Below are 14,780 nucleotides of genomic sequence, written 5' to 3' on the forward strand. Positions count from 1 at the left end.
CTTAACATTTACATTCCAAGTTCCAGTCATTGTCTCCACAGTCAGTAGGGGCAGGCGGTTATTTCGCAGAACTGATTTTGCTTACGTATTTGGCTCATAAAGCAAACAAATGGCCATTTGTTTTTTAAGTGATTTGAAAATTGCTGGTAGCTTTGTCTAACCATTTCTGACCTGGTTTCTTTAGCAGAACTGCTCCTTGGAAAACGGAGATGAGATTTATCTGAGAAACTTCTTGCCTCAGCTGGGAAACTACACCCAAGGACTCATCAGAAACTTAAGAGTCAACTAAATTAAACCAACATTTGATCAGGCTGCTGGCTGCAGATGACGTTTTAAAACCAACTGCCCATTAATCTCTGTTCTAATTGCTCTTAAAATAGGTTGTAACATTGATAAATGCAACATGCTCTTCCTCAGCCTTGGACAGGTGAGTGTCCATTGATTGGTATGCTAACCCGCCCAATGCCAATGCGCCATTGAATTGTAAAGGGGCCAGCACTAAAATTAATTTGCGCTGTCTATCAAACGTGAAGCTGCCTCTTCCGCACTTGTGCCTCAGTTCAACAAGGTACTTCGCATATCATGCCTAAACTGTAAGCATGTGACTTGTTCCATTGACTTTAGTGAAACTGCTCACGTGCTCAGGGTCAGGCACGTGCTTAAGTACCTTGTTGAATGGGGATCATACAAGTGGCGTAATTGTGGGCCTATTCCTCAAGGAACACTGGCATGGTTAGTTTTGTCACTCTATGCCCGGAGACATTCTGCTGAGGCACTGTGTGTGTGTGTGTGTGTGTGTATATGTATATATATATGTGTATATGTATATATATATATATATATATATAATATGTGTGTGTGTGTGTCTCTGTGTGTACCTAAAATAAATAACTAAAAGCTCAGTGGCAGGAGGGAGCATCAGTCCCTCCTTGCCCTTGGGATTTCTATACCACTGGAGCCAATAGCCTCCTCCTGACCTCAGCATCCCGTCAGCCTACAATGGGCAGGCTTGGAGCTCCTACATGGCCACTCCATTGTCAAGGCCACACAGGGGAGCTCTCGGGGGCTTTCTGTGTGACCTCTGCACTTGGGTATATGTCATCTCTATTTCATAAAAATGCTTTTATTGCCATACTAAATTGGTTGGCGGTATTCCCCTGGAGGAGAAGGTGAGCTGTGATAGGGGAGAGCAGACTACAGAGCATAGGACCTGATTCAAGAAACTGTCCTCCTTCAGAAAGGCACTTATTCACATACTTAATTTAAGAAAAAAAAGAGGAGTACTTGTGGCACCTTAGAGACTAACAAATTTATTTGAGCATGAGCTTTCATGAGCTACAGCTCACTTCATCGGATGTATTCACTGAATTTGTTAGTCTGTAAGGTGCCACAAGTCCTCCTTTTCTTTTTGCAAATACAGACTAACATGGCTGCTACTCTGAAACTTAATTTAAGGGCATGCTTAAGTGCTTTCCTGAAACAGAGCCATAATGGGTAGGGATGTCATTTATTTGTCTGATTTTTGGAGGCAGAGGGTGGTTGTAGCTGCTTGTTATTCCCTTTGATAAAGTCAGCGCATGTCACCATCTTCACAAAGGGACCAAAACTACACACAAAAAAATCAGAAAGTCCAATAGAAATATTTTCAAGACATGTTTTTAAAAACACAACCTATGAAAGCATTTCACTGGGGTTTAAATGTTTCCTCTACAGTGCCCTGTTGAGCTCAAATTTGTGCCATGCATGAGACTGTCTTAGATCCCAAGGAGACAGCTCTTATTAGAAATACCTGTTATGCTGATGGGAAAGCTAAAACTAGAAAGTGAAATTGATTATAATCAGACCATTTTAGTTTCATTCTCTAAGCTGAGAAAAGTGGAAGTGTTGAACAAAATAACAAACAATCAAGGGGTGGGAATTCTTTCAGGTGTAATAATCCAAGTATTGTTAGTACAAAAGGTAAATATTTTTTAATATATGACTTTAATATTGATAGTGTCCTTTTAAATCATTAATAGTAAAAATCCAGGATTCTGTACAATTTTGACAGTTTATTGGACTGCTTTGATGCTTTTAGTAGTTCAGCGGTACAATATAGTTTGATTTTATTTATTATTGTATTTTATTTAAAGGTAACTTATTTTATAGTGTATGTTCTAAAAATGATTTGATCAAGACCAAAGTCCTGATTTAGGAACACATATGCTTAAATTTAACAGCGACCTACAATAAGAGGCCAGTGCTTAGAATTTGCATTTTACATTTTAACTTATATATTTGTATTCTGTGTATTTAAAATCCTGCTACCTCATTCTCAGGGCATTATTTTCCAGTTGCCTTCTCAAGACAGCAAGTGAGCCTGTGCTGAGCCATAATTTATTCTTCTTCCCTATATTTAAACTATTTGTATTACAAAAGAGTTGTTAATATATTCAAACTGTCATATATAATTGTATTTTATTTTTTTATGACAAGTTGCTACTGACAATATAAAATATCTTGGTTTCCAAACAAGCAATAAAAGATTGAACAAAACATTCTGCAAATGACTGACTGTATTTGATATTATTCTTCATGGTATTTTATTAAGTAGCTAGGTTAAAATGTGGCAAAAAAGCAGCAACTGCCACATATGTGTGAATGTAAACCTCAGACAGAGGAATGGAAGGGGCTGATCCTGCAATTTCCATATACTGTTTCCAATTAAGTCATGTGATTAAGGGCTGTTGGGCTTGACCTTATTATAATGAATGTTTGAGCCAAACTGAAGACAATATACTGTGTAACAAGGCAAAACAAAATGCAAAACAATGAAGTCTCTGGGCTCCAACTTCTTACTTGTATGGATTAGTACATAAGAAAGCTAATTTTGTGCACCAAACCCTTAAGCAGTGCTTAATTTGTAATGAAAGGGCGGCTGGAGCCCAAGCCATTCGTTGCTGGGGCTTAAGCAATATTTTTGCTTTCATAACTGATGCGGTAAACCCAAAGGTTCTGGGGCTCAGAACTGCCAAGCCTAGAGGTGCCTGGGGTTCAGCCCTGGTAAGCTCTGGCAAAAATTAAACACTGCCCTTAGCATGCAAGTTGATATCACTATTGACTTCAAAGTCCCCTGGAAGGACCACTGAGGGGATACAGGAAGGTGTCAGGCAGGACTATAGGGTTGTGTAATGGAGACAACCAGACAGAGAAAGCATGTAAGGGTTATACTTATATTGTAAGGTCTCTGGGGCAGGGACCACCTTTTTGTATCGTGTTTGTACAATGCCTCACATGATGGGGTCCTGGTCTGTGACTGGGGCTCCTAGGTGATACAGATAATACAAAAAAGAAAGGGGGCAGCTTTTAGCAATTTTAAAGTTGTCTTGAGTGGCAGAGATCTTGACTGCAGCCCACACAGTTACTCTCTAACCGTACGTGGTAATTCTACAAATTAGCAGAGTATGAAAACAGACAAGAATTTTTCTATGTATGCTTCCTTGAACATGTTTACCGTAGCTGGTGTTTCCACAACACAACAACAACAACAAAAAAGTCTGCTTTCAGCAAGCCATTTAAATCTGTCGTTGGGGCAGCACAGCTTATTTTCATTGGACAAAGGGCCCATTTAAATGATAGGTAAAGTGAGCCCATTTTCAAGTTCACAATGAAATGTAAAACGGCCCTCAAATTCCATGTCGGGTTTTTTTTGTCTCTCATTGACATATTTCATGTTCTACTTTGTGGAATCATCATTTTTACCCCACACTGTAACTCGGAAGTTACAATTACAAACTGGCAGTTAAAATTGCTAAGATGTTATCAAAGAAAGCGTCAAAAAAGCAAAGCAAATACACCGCAAGCCACTCTTCAATGGAGAAACACTTCCACAGAAGGCCTTAATAACAGCCTGGCACAATGCTTGATTTCAAGATGCATGTATTCCTGTATTCCCACACCTCCAGCATTACCATTACCTGTGTTAGAGGAAGAAGTAACAGGAAAAAAAGGAAGAAAGACACACAAAAGCCTGTTATGAATGACAAACTAAAGATTTCCAAGGACTGCAACTCAGAGACCCTATCAGGATCAAATTATTCCCTTGGGACAAATCACATACTTGGCAATAAGATACATGTGTTGCACAAATAAATCCTCATCCCTAAAATGTAGCAGAGGATGGACATATACGTCACTGAAATTGCCAGTTCATTAGCCCACATAACCACGGGTGTGGAGGACAGTAGTCCATCAGAACAATGACTAAATACCTTTAAAAATCTGGGCCTTTGTTCCTACGTGTGTGGCTTTCACGTGGCCCTATTGTTAACTTGCACCCAGCTTACCAAATGATTCAGCTTGTTCTGTATCAGTGATGTGTCCTCTTCATTATTTACCACGTTCCCCCCCAATCTTTGTGTTGCTGGCAAAATTTATTAGTGATGATTTTATGTTTTGTTCCAGGTTATTGATAAAAATGTTAAATAGCCAAGAACAAGGACCCCACTAGAAGTACACTGGCTCAGTGATGATTTTTCCCCACTTATCATCACATTTTGAGACCTATCAACTCGCTAGTTTTTAATCCATTTAATGTGTCCCACATTGATTTTGTAACATTTTATTTTCTTAATCAAAATGTTGTGTGGCACCAAACCAAATGCCTTACAGAAGTCTATTTCCTCAACACTATTATCTTTTATCAACCAAACTTATACTCTCATCAACAAAAAAAGCTCATCAGTTTGACAAGATCTATTTTCCATAAACCTGTGTTGATTGGCATTAATTATATTATCCCCATTACATTCTTTATTAACTGAGTTCCATATCAGCTATTCCATTATTTTGCCCAGGATCAGTCAGGCTGATTGGCCTATTTCACAGATCATTGCATTTCTCTTTTAAAATATTGATACAACTTTAGCTTTCATCCAGTCCTCTGGCACTTTCCCAGTGTTCCAAGACTTACTGAAAATCAACATTAGTGGGACAAGAGCTCCTTGGCCAGCTCTTGTAAAGTTCTCGGCTGGGAGTTTACTCCAGTCCTGCTGATTAAATATTATGAGGCGACCATTAGCACTAGTGCTAGACATTATGTGCAAGCTATGCATATACAACTCTGCTAGTTCACTTTAATCACTTCAATCCACTCCTTCTTCTAGCGTACTTCTGGGTCCACCTGAGCAACAACTGCCAATCAAGCTGAACTGAAGTTTTCTGGCATGTAGAGATAGCAATGAGCCTACCAAACCTCTTTGTCATTGGTAAATTACAGAAATCTACTATTTTTTTGTACTCGGAAATGAAAAACGAATGTATTAATTGACTGTCTCAAAAACCAGGCTATCCCTGTTTGGATTCCTGTTATGTTTAAATAAAAGAGGCTTTAGGAATCAGTTTACCTGCTGCCATTGTCCCTTAACTTTCCATTGAAAGCAATGGAATCTTAGGATGTAGCTGATACATGCAACAGCAAACAAGTGTTTAACTTTCGTCACAACAAAATACCAAACTGGATGTTTTTAAATCTGCCATAGGGCTAGAATCCTGGGAGGCCTAGTTCTGCACTCTGCTGGCAACAGTATGCAGAGCTGACTCTGGGCTTTTCACTAGCAAGTGTGAGAGCAACATTTGGCTTATATCATTATTTAGAAACAATTCTATCAGAATTGCTACTTGTATTTTCCATACGGTAGCAAGAGCTTTCTCCCCCACCCCCAGAATCCTCTTCTCAGCATCATCATGTCTAACTTCTCACACTGTTTACAGGTACTGACTGATCCACACACTGGAAAGAAGTAACCAATAATTATGTCATACAATCATTGTCAGGGGACATGATTGGAAATGAAATCACATGTTCCAACTGGGGCTGCATTGATTTTATTGTTAAACAATCTCACAACTGCCCCAAGAATTTATTCATAGAGATTTAGACTGTATCCATACTATGTAACTATATAATTTAAATGCCTAAGTATAATTAATATTATACATCGCATCCTACTCCATGGAAAGCACGTGGTAATTTTTTATTTTTTTGTATTCTAGCCCAGTGATTTTACTACTGCATAGGTGATGCAGTTTTCCGTAGTGCATCAATCTGAGGCATTTAAAGGTTACTTTTTTTCTGTCAGTTTAGTGGAGCAGATGATTGAGTCTTAATTTCATAGCTTTCCATTATGATTGGTGAGTATCCGTGCTCAGTGATAGTGATCAACTGACATCTTAAAACAAAATATTTTTTTTATTTAGCAGTTGGAACAAAGCATCAGAGAAAAGGGGATTTTAACTTAACAAAAAGCCTGCATGCATATTTAGGCTCATCTAGTCTCAGGCTTCATACAAGCTAAGTTCGACAGGCTTTCCTATTCAGTTACCGGAACAGAACCATGTTACAGTCTCCTACCAGCTCAAATCCTCCTCTGAGTCTGTGGGATTCTTGGTCTTGTTTTCCCCCTTATTCACCCTGTTCAGACTGTCTTTTGATGCTCGACCCCACCCTACGACTACAGGCTAGAGCATGAAGGCTGGCTACTGGCTCTGGCATTGTCTCTTTAGTGTAAGCTATTGCTAGGAAATGACTAGAAAGTGCCTCCGCCCTCTTTCCTTATGTTGGTAGATTCTGCTACCCAGACAGACTCCTGGGGTGAATGATCCATCCCTATCTATGGTAGACACAGCATGGCAGTGACAGACAATATTAATCATTATTAAAATGCACCCCCCCACACACACACATTTGTCACTGTACTTCTGGTCAATAGAGATACTGTGATCATAGGGTCCTCCCGCTAGACTGCTTTAACCTCTCATTTTATCTACCTTCGATTAAGGAATAAACACACAAGACCCCCTCATAACCATTCAGATTTCAGAAGCCCTTTGGAAGATCTTTTTTAGTCAGTGACTCTCCTTTCATCTGAGGCATTTCATGACTAGAACAAACACAATGACTCTCAGTTCGTCTGCCCCTCAATTAACAAAGCACACGGTAGCTCTTATCTAGCATCTCATTGAAAGTTGCTATTTGAGTTTGAAAAATACCAGTTAGCTATAGCAAAACTCCAAACTTTCCCAGCGCGGCTCTATGCTCAGCATTATTTCCGGATGCAACACCGGTGTATGATGCTGAGGAAGGTATTGTCTGAATCCCCCATAGTCATTGGCACCGTACTATTTTCACAGCCTGATTTTGTCCATAACACTTAGTTTGCCAGCCTCTCTCTGTAGCTGATTTACAATAATTGCTTGCAGTAAATGTGCTGGGCTGAAGGCGAATACGTGAAGCAAGCCAAAGTAGTTGCTTTGATTTGCGATTGTGTGTATGTGGGAGGAAAACTCTGAGTCCCATCTGGCTAGGTGCTGAGGGCTCAACTCCCACTGACTTCGATGGGAGTTTGTAGTGACTTGACCATCTTAGTGGAGTCTCACCAGGATCTGTCCTAGGTCTGGTATGAGTCACTATTTTCATTAATAAGTCAGATGCTGGAGTGGAGAGTATGCTTATAAAATTTGTGGATGACACCAAGCTGAGAGGGTTGCTAGTTCTTTGGAGGGCAGGATTAGAAGTCAAAACGACCTTGACAAATTGGAGAATTGGGCTGAAATCAACAAGGTGCACGTCAATAAAGACAAGTACAAAGTACTAAAGGAAAATCAAATGCATGACTTCAATATGGGGAATAACTGGCTAGGCAGGAGAACTGATGAAAAGGAGCTTGGGGGTTACAGGGGATCACAAATTGAACTTGTCAACAATGTCATGCAGTTGCAAAAATAGGCCACTATCATTATGGGGGTATATTAACTGGAGTGTTGTAGGTAAGAGATGGGCAGTAACTATCCTGCTTCACTTGGCACTGGTGAGGCCTCAGCTGGAGTACCGCATCCAAGTCTGGGTGCCGCACTTTAGGAAAGACGTGGACAAATTGGAGAGAGTCCGGAGGACAGCAGCGAAAACGATAAATGATTTAGAAACCCTGGCCTGTGAGGCGATCTTAAAATTGCTGGGCCTGTCCAGTCTCAAGTCTGCTAATACGGTCCAAATACGGTCTGCTAATACGGTCTCAAGTCCAAATACGGTCTGGGCTGCTGTAAACAGGCGTGGGAACAATTGGTCTTCATATTAGCAGCCGGTAGGACAAGAAGCAATGGACTGACTCTGTAGTAGTGGAGATTTAGGTTAGCTCAGTGGGTCTCAACCTATTTACCAGTGTGGGCTGCATATGCAGCCCACAGTGCATTATGTGGGCTGCAGGTTGTGAACCACTGCGTCAGACACACACTGGCCCGCCCAGCCCTGAGCTGCCAGCCTGCCCTTTCCCCTTGGTGGCAGGCCCACACCTCACTGACCCCCTGCCCAGCAGCCCCCTGACTCCCTATATCCAGTGTTCCCCGCCCAGAGACCCCCTTCACAGAGTGGGGCCAAGAGTGGGGGGCACAGGGCCGGGAGCAGAGCCCCAGGTAAAACCTGGGCGTGCTGCACCACCCTAGTTCCTGGGCCTATGCTGCCAGCACCCCCCTAAAATGCCCCACCCCTCACTGCCCAGAGACCCTCCAGAGACCCACTTTCCTGCATCTGCCATACTCACCGGCCCCCACTGCTGGCAGGGCTGCCTGATGCTGTCGCCCCCTCACCCGCCCCTGCCCCCTGCCAGACCAGAGAGGCAAATTTTGAATTTATTTTTTGCAACCAGCTGGACTGCAGCTGTGTGCTAATTGGGCCACATGCGGCCCACGGGCTGAGAACCACTGGGTTGGCTATTGGGAAACACTTTCTAACTATCAGGCTAGTTAAGCACCAGAATAAGTTTCCAAGGGAAGTTGTGGATGCCCCATCCTTGGTGCTTTTTTACGAACAGGTTAGCCAAACACCTGTCAAGGCTGGGCTAACTAAGGCCTTGTCTACACTACACAATTTTGTCAATGCACATTAAGCGGCACGCCTGTCAGAGGCACGCGTCCACGGTTGGTGCTCTAGCATCGACAATGAGAGCAGTGCACTCTAGGTAGTTCTCCTACTCTGCTACTCACCACCTTCTGCAGCTAGGAGTTGTGGGAAGGTGGCATGGATAGCAGTGCATCATGGGTGTGGGCTCAACGTCCCATGATGTCATGTTTTTTTTCCATCCCCGCATTCCATGGACTTCTGACTGTGTTTTGTGGCATTTTTCAATGCCCCCTGTTACTGTGCACCCATCATCGCTGTCTGAAAGGATGGATCCCACACTGCTCTCATGGTCACTGTTATGAACACATCATGCATAGTCATGCAGTATATCATGAGCTCCAAAGCTGACCCTGCTGTGTGCCATGGAAAGAAACACCACCAGATTACTTTTGGCATTCATGGAGCAGCTGAACATGGTGGACCATCACTTTTGGGCTGGGGAAACATGCACTGAGTGGTGGGATTGCATCCTTATATAGGTCTAGGCTGATGAGCAGTGGCTGCAGAACTTTCGGATGCGTAATGCCAGCTTCCTGGACATTTGTGCAGAGCTCGTGCCAGCACTGTGGAGCAAGGACACCAAAATGAGAGCTGCCCTCTCGGTAGAGAAGCACGTGGCAATTGGTGTGTGGAAGCCGGCGACTCCGGACTGCTGTTGGTGGGTTGCGAATCAGTTTGGAGTTGAGAAGGCAACCACTGGGGCTCCAGTTATGCAAGTGTGCAGGGCCATTAAGCACATTCTGCTACAAAAGACTGTGCCTCTTGGCAATGTGCGTGAAATAGTGAATGGCTTTGCATCAATGGGATTCCCTAACTGCGGCAGGGTGATAGACAAGACCGGCTCTAGGCACCAGCAAAGCAAGCATGTGCTTGGAGTGGCACAATTCCAGGGGTGGCATTCCGCCCACCCTTTTTTTTTTTGGTTGGGCAGTTGCACTCTCAGAGTTTGGTGTGGCAACAAAAAAACCTAGAGCCAGCCCTGGTGCTAGATGGCATACATACCCCAAATTTGGCCCCAGAGCATCTGGTGATGGAGTACCTCAATAGAAAGGGATACTTCTCTATGGTATTGCATGCACTTGTGGCTCACCATGGGAGTTTCACTGACATCAATGTGGGGTTGTCCAGGAAGGTGCATGCCGCATGCGTCTTCAGGAGCACTGGCCTGTACAGAAAGCTCCAAGTAGGGACATTATTTCCAGACAAAAAGATTCCAGTGGAGGATATTAAAATGCCCACAGCCATCCTGGGAGACCCAGCATAGCTTTACACCCAATGGCTCATGAAGCCTTACATGGGAAACCTGGACAGCAAGGAGTGCTTCAGCAGTCGGCTGAGCAGGTGCAGAATGACCACAGAATGTGCCCTTAGCAGATTAAAAGTGCGCTGGTGCTGCCTTTATGGCAGGTTGGACCTAAATGAAGAAAATATTCCCATTGGCATAGCAGCCTGCTGTGTGCTCCATAATATTTGTGAGGCTAAGGGTGAAAAGTTTCCCTGGGGTGGAGCATCTGGCTGCTGAAATTGAGCAGCCAGATACCTGAGTTATTAGAGAGGCACAACGGAGGGGGGAGGCGGGACGGGCATGCGTTATTCGAATCAGGGAGGCTTTAAAGCAACATTTTGACAATGAGCACCATTCATGTGTCTTTCTATATAGCTCTCTGCCATGCTTTGTTCACTTACTGCTATACATGAAAATTGTGATGATTCCTGACTGGGATTTGTAGTCAGCAAATGATCAAATTGCCACTACGTATTACTACCAGCAGCAACCCCCATGTGTAGGAGACAAATAAAGATTCGTTATCTTTCAGAGAATTTGCTTTTATTAAATACCGATTAACAACACATACAAAAGGCTTGGTGGGAAGAGAGATAAGAGTGCAGGGCAGGGCCGAGTAGGCTCTCATAGTTGTGCGTAAGTCCAGCTATCATTCTGAAAGCTGTCGGAAGGGGTGGAGTGAATGGGGTACTGAGACGTTTTGGGAAGTTGCAAGGAATGTTTGGGAAGAGTTTGGGGAGTGCATGGAAAGCAGTTCTATATTAGCTGCAGGCGTGGGGGCGAGCATACTTGTATTCTGCCTGGAGCATGATTAGGCACTTCAACATCTTTGTTTGCTCCTCCATCACTTTAATCATCCACTCCTGGTCTTTTACAATGCGCTCCTCACTCTCCTTTCTGTTCTGCCTTTCTATTTTAAATTTTTCCTTTAGGGGCTCTCTCCACTCCCTGCGTTCTCTTATTTCGGCCTCTGAAGATTGGCGCATCTCTCAGAACATGTCCTCCTTGCTCCACCTTGGTGGCCTCCTTATCTGGCAGAGATGCTCTGCTGGTGTGTAAGGAGTTCCCCTGAAGGCCACATCTGCAGCAGCACAAGAAATGATACACAGAAGCACGATTGTTAGTTTACACACAGCATTGAATCATTATAGTAAAATACACCTTTATGTACAAACATACAAATCACTTTCTCACGATCCTTGGGAAGCATACATCAGTTAACAACCTAAACATGGTGAATTAACCCCGGAGCAGGGGGTTGCGTGTTCAAGATGGGGCAGAGGGTCTATGTGTTTTTTTAAGCAGATCACTGCAGGCCACTAAAGACAATATTGTAAATGCTGCCACCATTTTCCACAGGTAAGAATCATTTAAGCCGATATCTGACTCCTGAGGGTAAGCAAAGATGCAAGGGTACATCTCCTGCACACATGCAGCTTCAGCCCCCGTCCCTATGCTGCTCACTGTGTGCCACTTTGGTCCCTGCACCAGTGACTGCTGAGTGATGCAGGAAAGTACACTGGGGAAAGGATCAAAGCATATGTGCCACATCATTCCCAACTCAACCTCCTCATCCATGACTGCATCCTCAGGATTGAGTCCACTGTCTGTCATCTCCAGCCTAGCCGAATTTAGGGTTGCCAAATTTCTAATTGCACAAAACCGAACATCCTTGCCACACCCCTGCACCGCCCCTTCCATGAGGCCCTGCCCCTCCCCTTCTCTGAGGCCCCACCCCCATTCATTCCAGCCCCCCCCATCACTTGCTCTCCCACACGCTCATTCACTTTCACTGGTCTGGGGCAGGGGGCTGGGGGTGTGGGAGGGAGTGAGGGCTCCAGCTGGGGGATGTGGGAGCCGAGTGGCAGCCAGAAATGTGGGGTTCAGGGTGCGGGAGGGGACTTTCACTGGGCTGGGGAAGGGGGTTAGGGTGTGGGAGGCAGTGAAGGCTTCAGCTGGGGGGTTCAGGCTTTGGGATGCAGGATGAGGCTCTGGCCTGGGGCCAAGTGGTTTGGAGTGCATGAGCAGGCTCAGGGTTGGGGCAGGGGGTTGGAGTACAGGAGGGGGTTTCAGTCTCTGGGAGAGCATTTGGGTGCAGGAGTGGGTTCCAACGTGGGGCAGGTGGTTGGGGTGAGGGTGGGAGCATGGGGTTTGGGAGGGCGATAGGATGTGGGACAGTGTTACAGACTGGGGCAGGGGGTTTGGGGTGCTGCCTCTGGCTGGGCAACGCTTACCTCAGGTCAGTCCCAGTCGGCAGCACAGCGGGGCTAAGGCAGGCTCCCCGCCTGCCCTGGCTCCGTGCTGCTCCTGGAAGCGGCCGGCATGTGGCGGTGTGGCCAGACAGCTCTGCATGGCACATGCTGCTGGCACCCGCAGACGCCACCCCCCCCCCGCAGCTTCCACTGGCCACAGTTCCCAGCCAATGGGCGCTGCAGAGCCGGTGTTGGGGGGGGGGGGCGGAGGCAGCACACGGACCTTCTCTGAGTATCCCTAAGCCGAGCGGCCGCAGGGACATGCCAGCTGCTTCCGGGGAGCTGTGCAGAGCCTTGGCAGGCAGGGAGTCTGCCTTAGCCCCACTGCGTTGCTGACCAGACTTTTAACAGCCCTGACAGTGGTGCTGACCGGAGCCGCCAACATCCCTTTTCGAGCGGGTGTTCCAGTCGAAAACCAGACTCCTGGCAGCCCTAGCTGAAGTATCCATGGGGCTCGTGGCAGTGGAGGTGAGGTCACTGCCAAAGATGGCGTCCAGCACCTTATAGAAGTGGCTGGTCTTCAGTGCAGCACCGGAGCAATGGTTTGCCACCCGTGCCGTCTGGTACACCTGCCTCAGCTCCTTTATCTTTGCACAACACGGATGTGTGTCCCATTTGTAGCCCTTATATAACAAGCCATGAGAAATCTGACTGTAGATATCCAAATGCCTATGGCTGGAGCGGAGCTGGGATTGCACAGCCTCCTCTCCCCACAGACCCAACAACTCAGGTGTGCTCCAAGCAGGAGAGCGTTTGCTGCGCGGAGCCGCCATGGTCAGCTGGGAAGATGCAATGTGATGCCACACAGAAAAAACAGGAAGTGGAATTTCAAAAATCCCTGGGCCTTCCAAGCAGGAGGGGTGGAGGCCTGAGTTCATGGGTGCAGGGCAGTGGAGTTCAAACTGCTGACCAGAGCGGTCAGGATGGGCATTGTGGGCCACCTCCTAGGGGCCATTTACAGCGACAAAACCAAGCGCGGCATCAACACTGACACTTTGTCGCTATAACTTTGCTGCAAAAAGCTCTAGTCCTCTCATCAGAGGCAACACATGGTGGGGAAGGGGCATGACAAGGTTCAGTTTCTGCCAGGGTTCACATCAGATCTCGTCGAGCAGCAGCCTTTCACCACTGTGCAGGTGGGAATTGATGGGCGCTGCTTCCAGCCGCAGAGGGGATGGGGGAGAAGGGATGACCTGGCAGCGCTCATCCCTTCTTCCCGCCAGCAGCTGGAAGCAGCTCCCGTTCCTCCCTGCCTGCATAGTGCCAAAAGGCAGCTAATAGCTCCAGGCTGCTGCGGGCCACCAACATAATCCAGTCACTCCTGTCCCCTGGGTGCAGAGTGGGCAGGAAGGGGTTAAGCCCTAAAGAGGCATTGTGGACTGGGGCCCCAGGGAACCTGACTGCAGGGGCTTCAGCGGCTAGGAACACAGACAGAGGTTGCTCAGCGGGGGAGGGCGCCTAGAGGACGGAGCAGCCCACGCTCCCTGGGGCCAGGACCAAGGATGCGGGGGTGGGAGAGGGGAAAGAGGATGCTAAGCCCCTGCCTGGGGGGCTGCTGTGGAGCTTGCCGGTTGGGCTGGAAATCGCTTCCCCTCTCTACTCCAGCACACATCTGAGGTGTGGAGAGGCGCCCCCATGCCCGCCTGTGTAGTGTCCAGCTGGTGCTGTGCAGGGCTCTGGGCGGTTCTGGCACATGCAGGGCTGCCTTCCCTGGGTGCCGGCCCAGCCAAAGGCAGTGGGGGAGGAAGGAGCCTGCCGGGCAGGCTGCAGGTGAGCTGAGAGCTCCCACCAGGGGCTGGTTCTCAGCACAGTGCTGGGAGCAGGACACGCCCCGCCGGGAGTTTATGGAGGAGCAGTGGGGATGGTGGGGGGCGAAGAGGCAAAGCGGGAGAGGACAGCGTGGAGGGGAGCTTGTAAAGCACTGCTGGGTGGGCAGCAGAGACTACACATGGGGCCATCATGTGACCTCCAAATCTTTAAATTGCCCACCCTGCACTGTCAACAGTTATGAATTGCTGGCTCTCATCCAGGTAGTTTTTATCAGCAAAGCAGAAGAGTTTTGTGCGTGAAAGGAGCATTGCAGCGTGTACCCCTCCACTGTTTTGTCAATGAAACCTGAAGTTTGTCACCAAAACTATGTAGTGTAGACAAGGCCTAAGACAGGCTTAGCCTTGCCTCAGCTCAGGGGCTGGACTTGATGACTTCTTGCGGTCCTTCCCAGACCTACATGCATCTATGATCCCAGCTAGATTGTTTAGCTAAAATAATTCGCAATGATCAAGTTAACACTGTTGATATTTAAACTACC

General features: G+C 46.5%; 1 protein-coding gene across 3 annotated transcripts in view; it reads right to left on the reverse strand.

The window, feature by feature from the left end:
- Nucleotides 1-11,093: 11,093 nt before the first annotated feature.
- Nucleotides 11,094-14,780, reverse strand: part of KIF3A (kinesin family member 3A) — a 52,452-nt gene continuing 48,765 nt past the window's right edge. The window contains exon 19 of one of the 3 annotated variants that reach the window (XM_048862489.2): nt 11,094-11,301. In XM_048862489.2, the coding sequence (XP_048718446.1) occupies nt 11,136-11,301 (166 nt within the window). In that variant the 3' untranslated portion in view covers nt 11,094-11,135. The remainder of the gene's footprint in view (nt 11,302-14,780) is intronic. The other 2 variants (XM_048862491.2, XM_048862492.2) reach the window with 2 other exon arrangements.

This window comes from Caretta caretta, chromosome 8, assembly GCF_965140235.1.
Source record: "Caretta caretta isolate rCarCar2 chromosome 8, rCarCar1.hap1, whole genome shotgun sequence".
In the NCBI taxonomy this organism is placed as follows: domain Eukaryota; kingdom Metazoa; phylum Chordata; order Testudines; family Cheloniidae; genus Caretta; species Caretta caretta.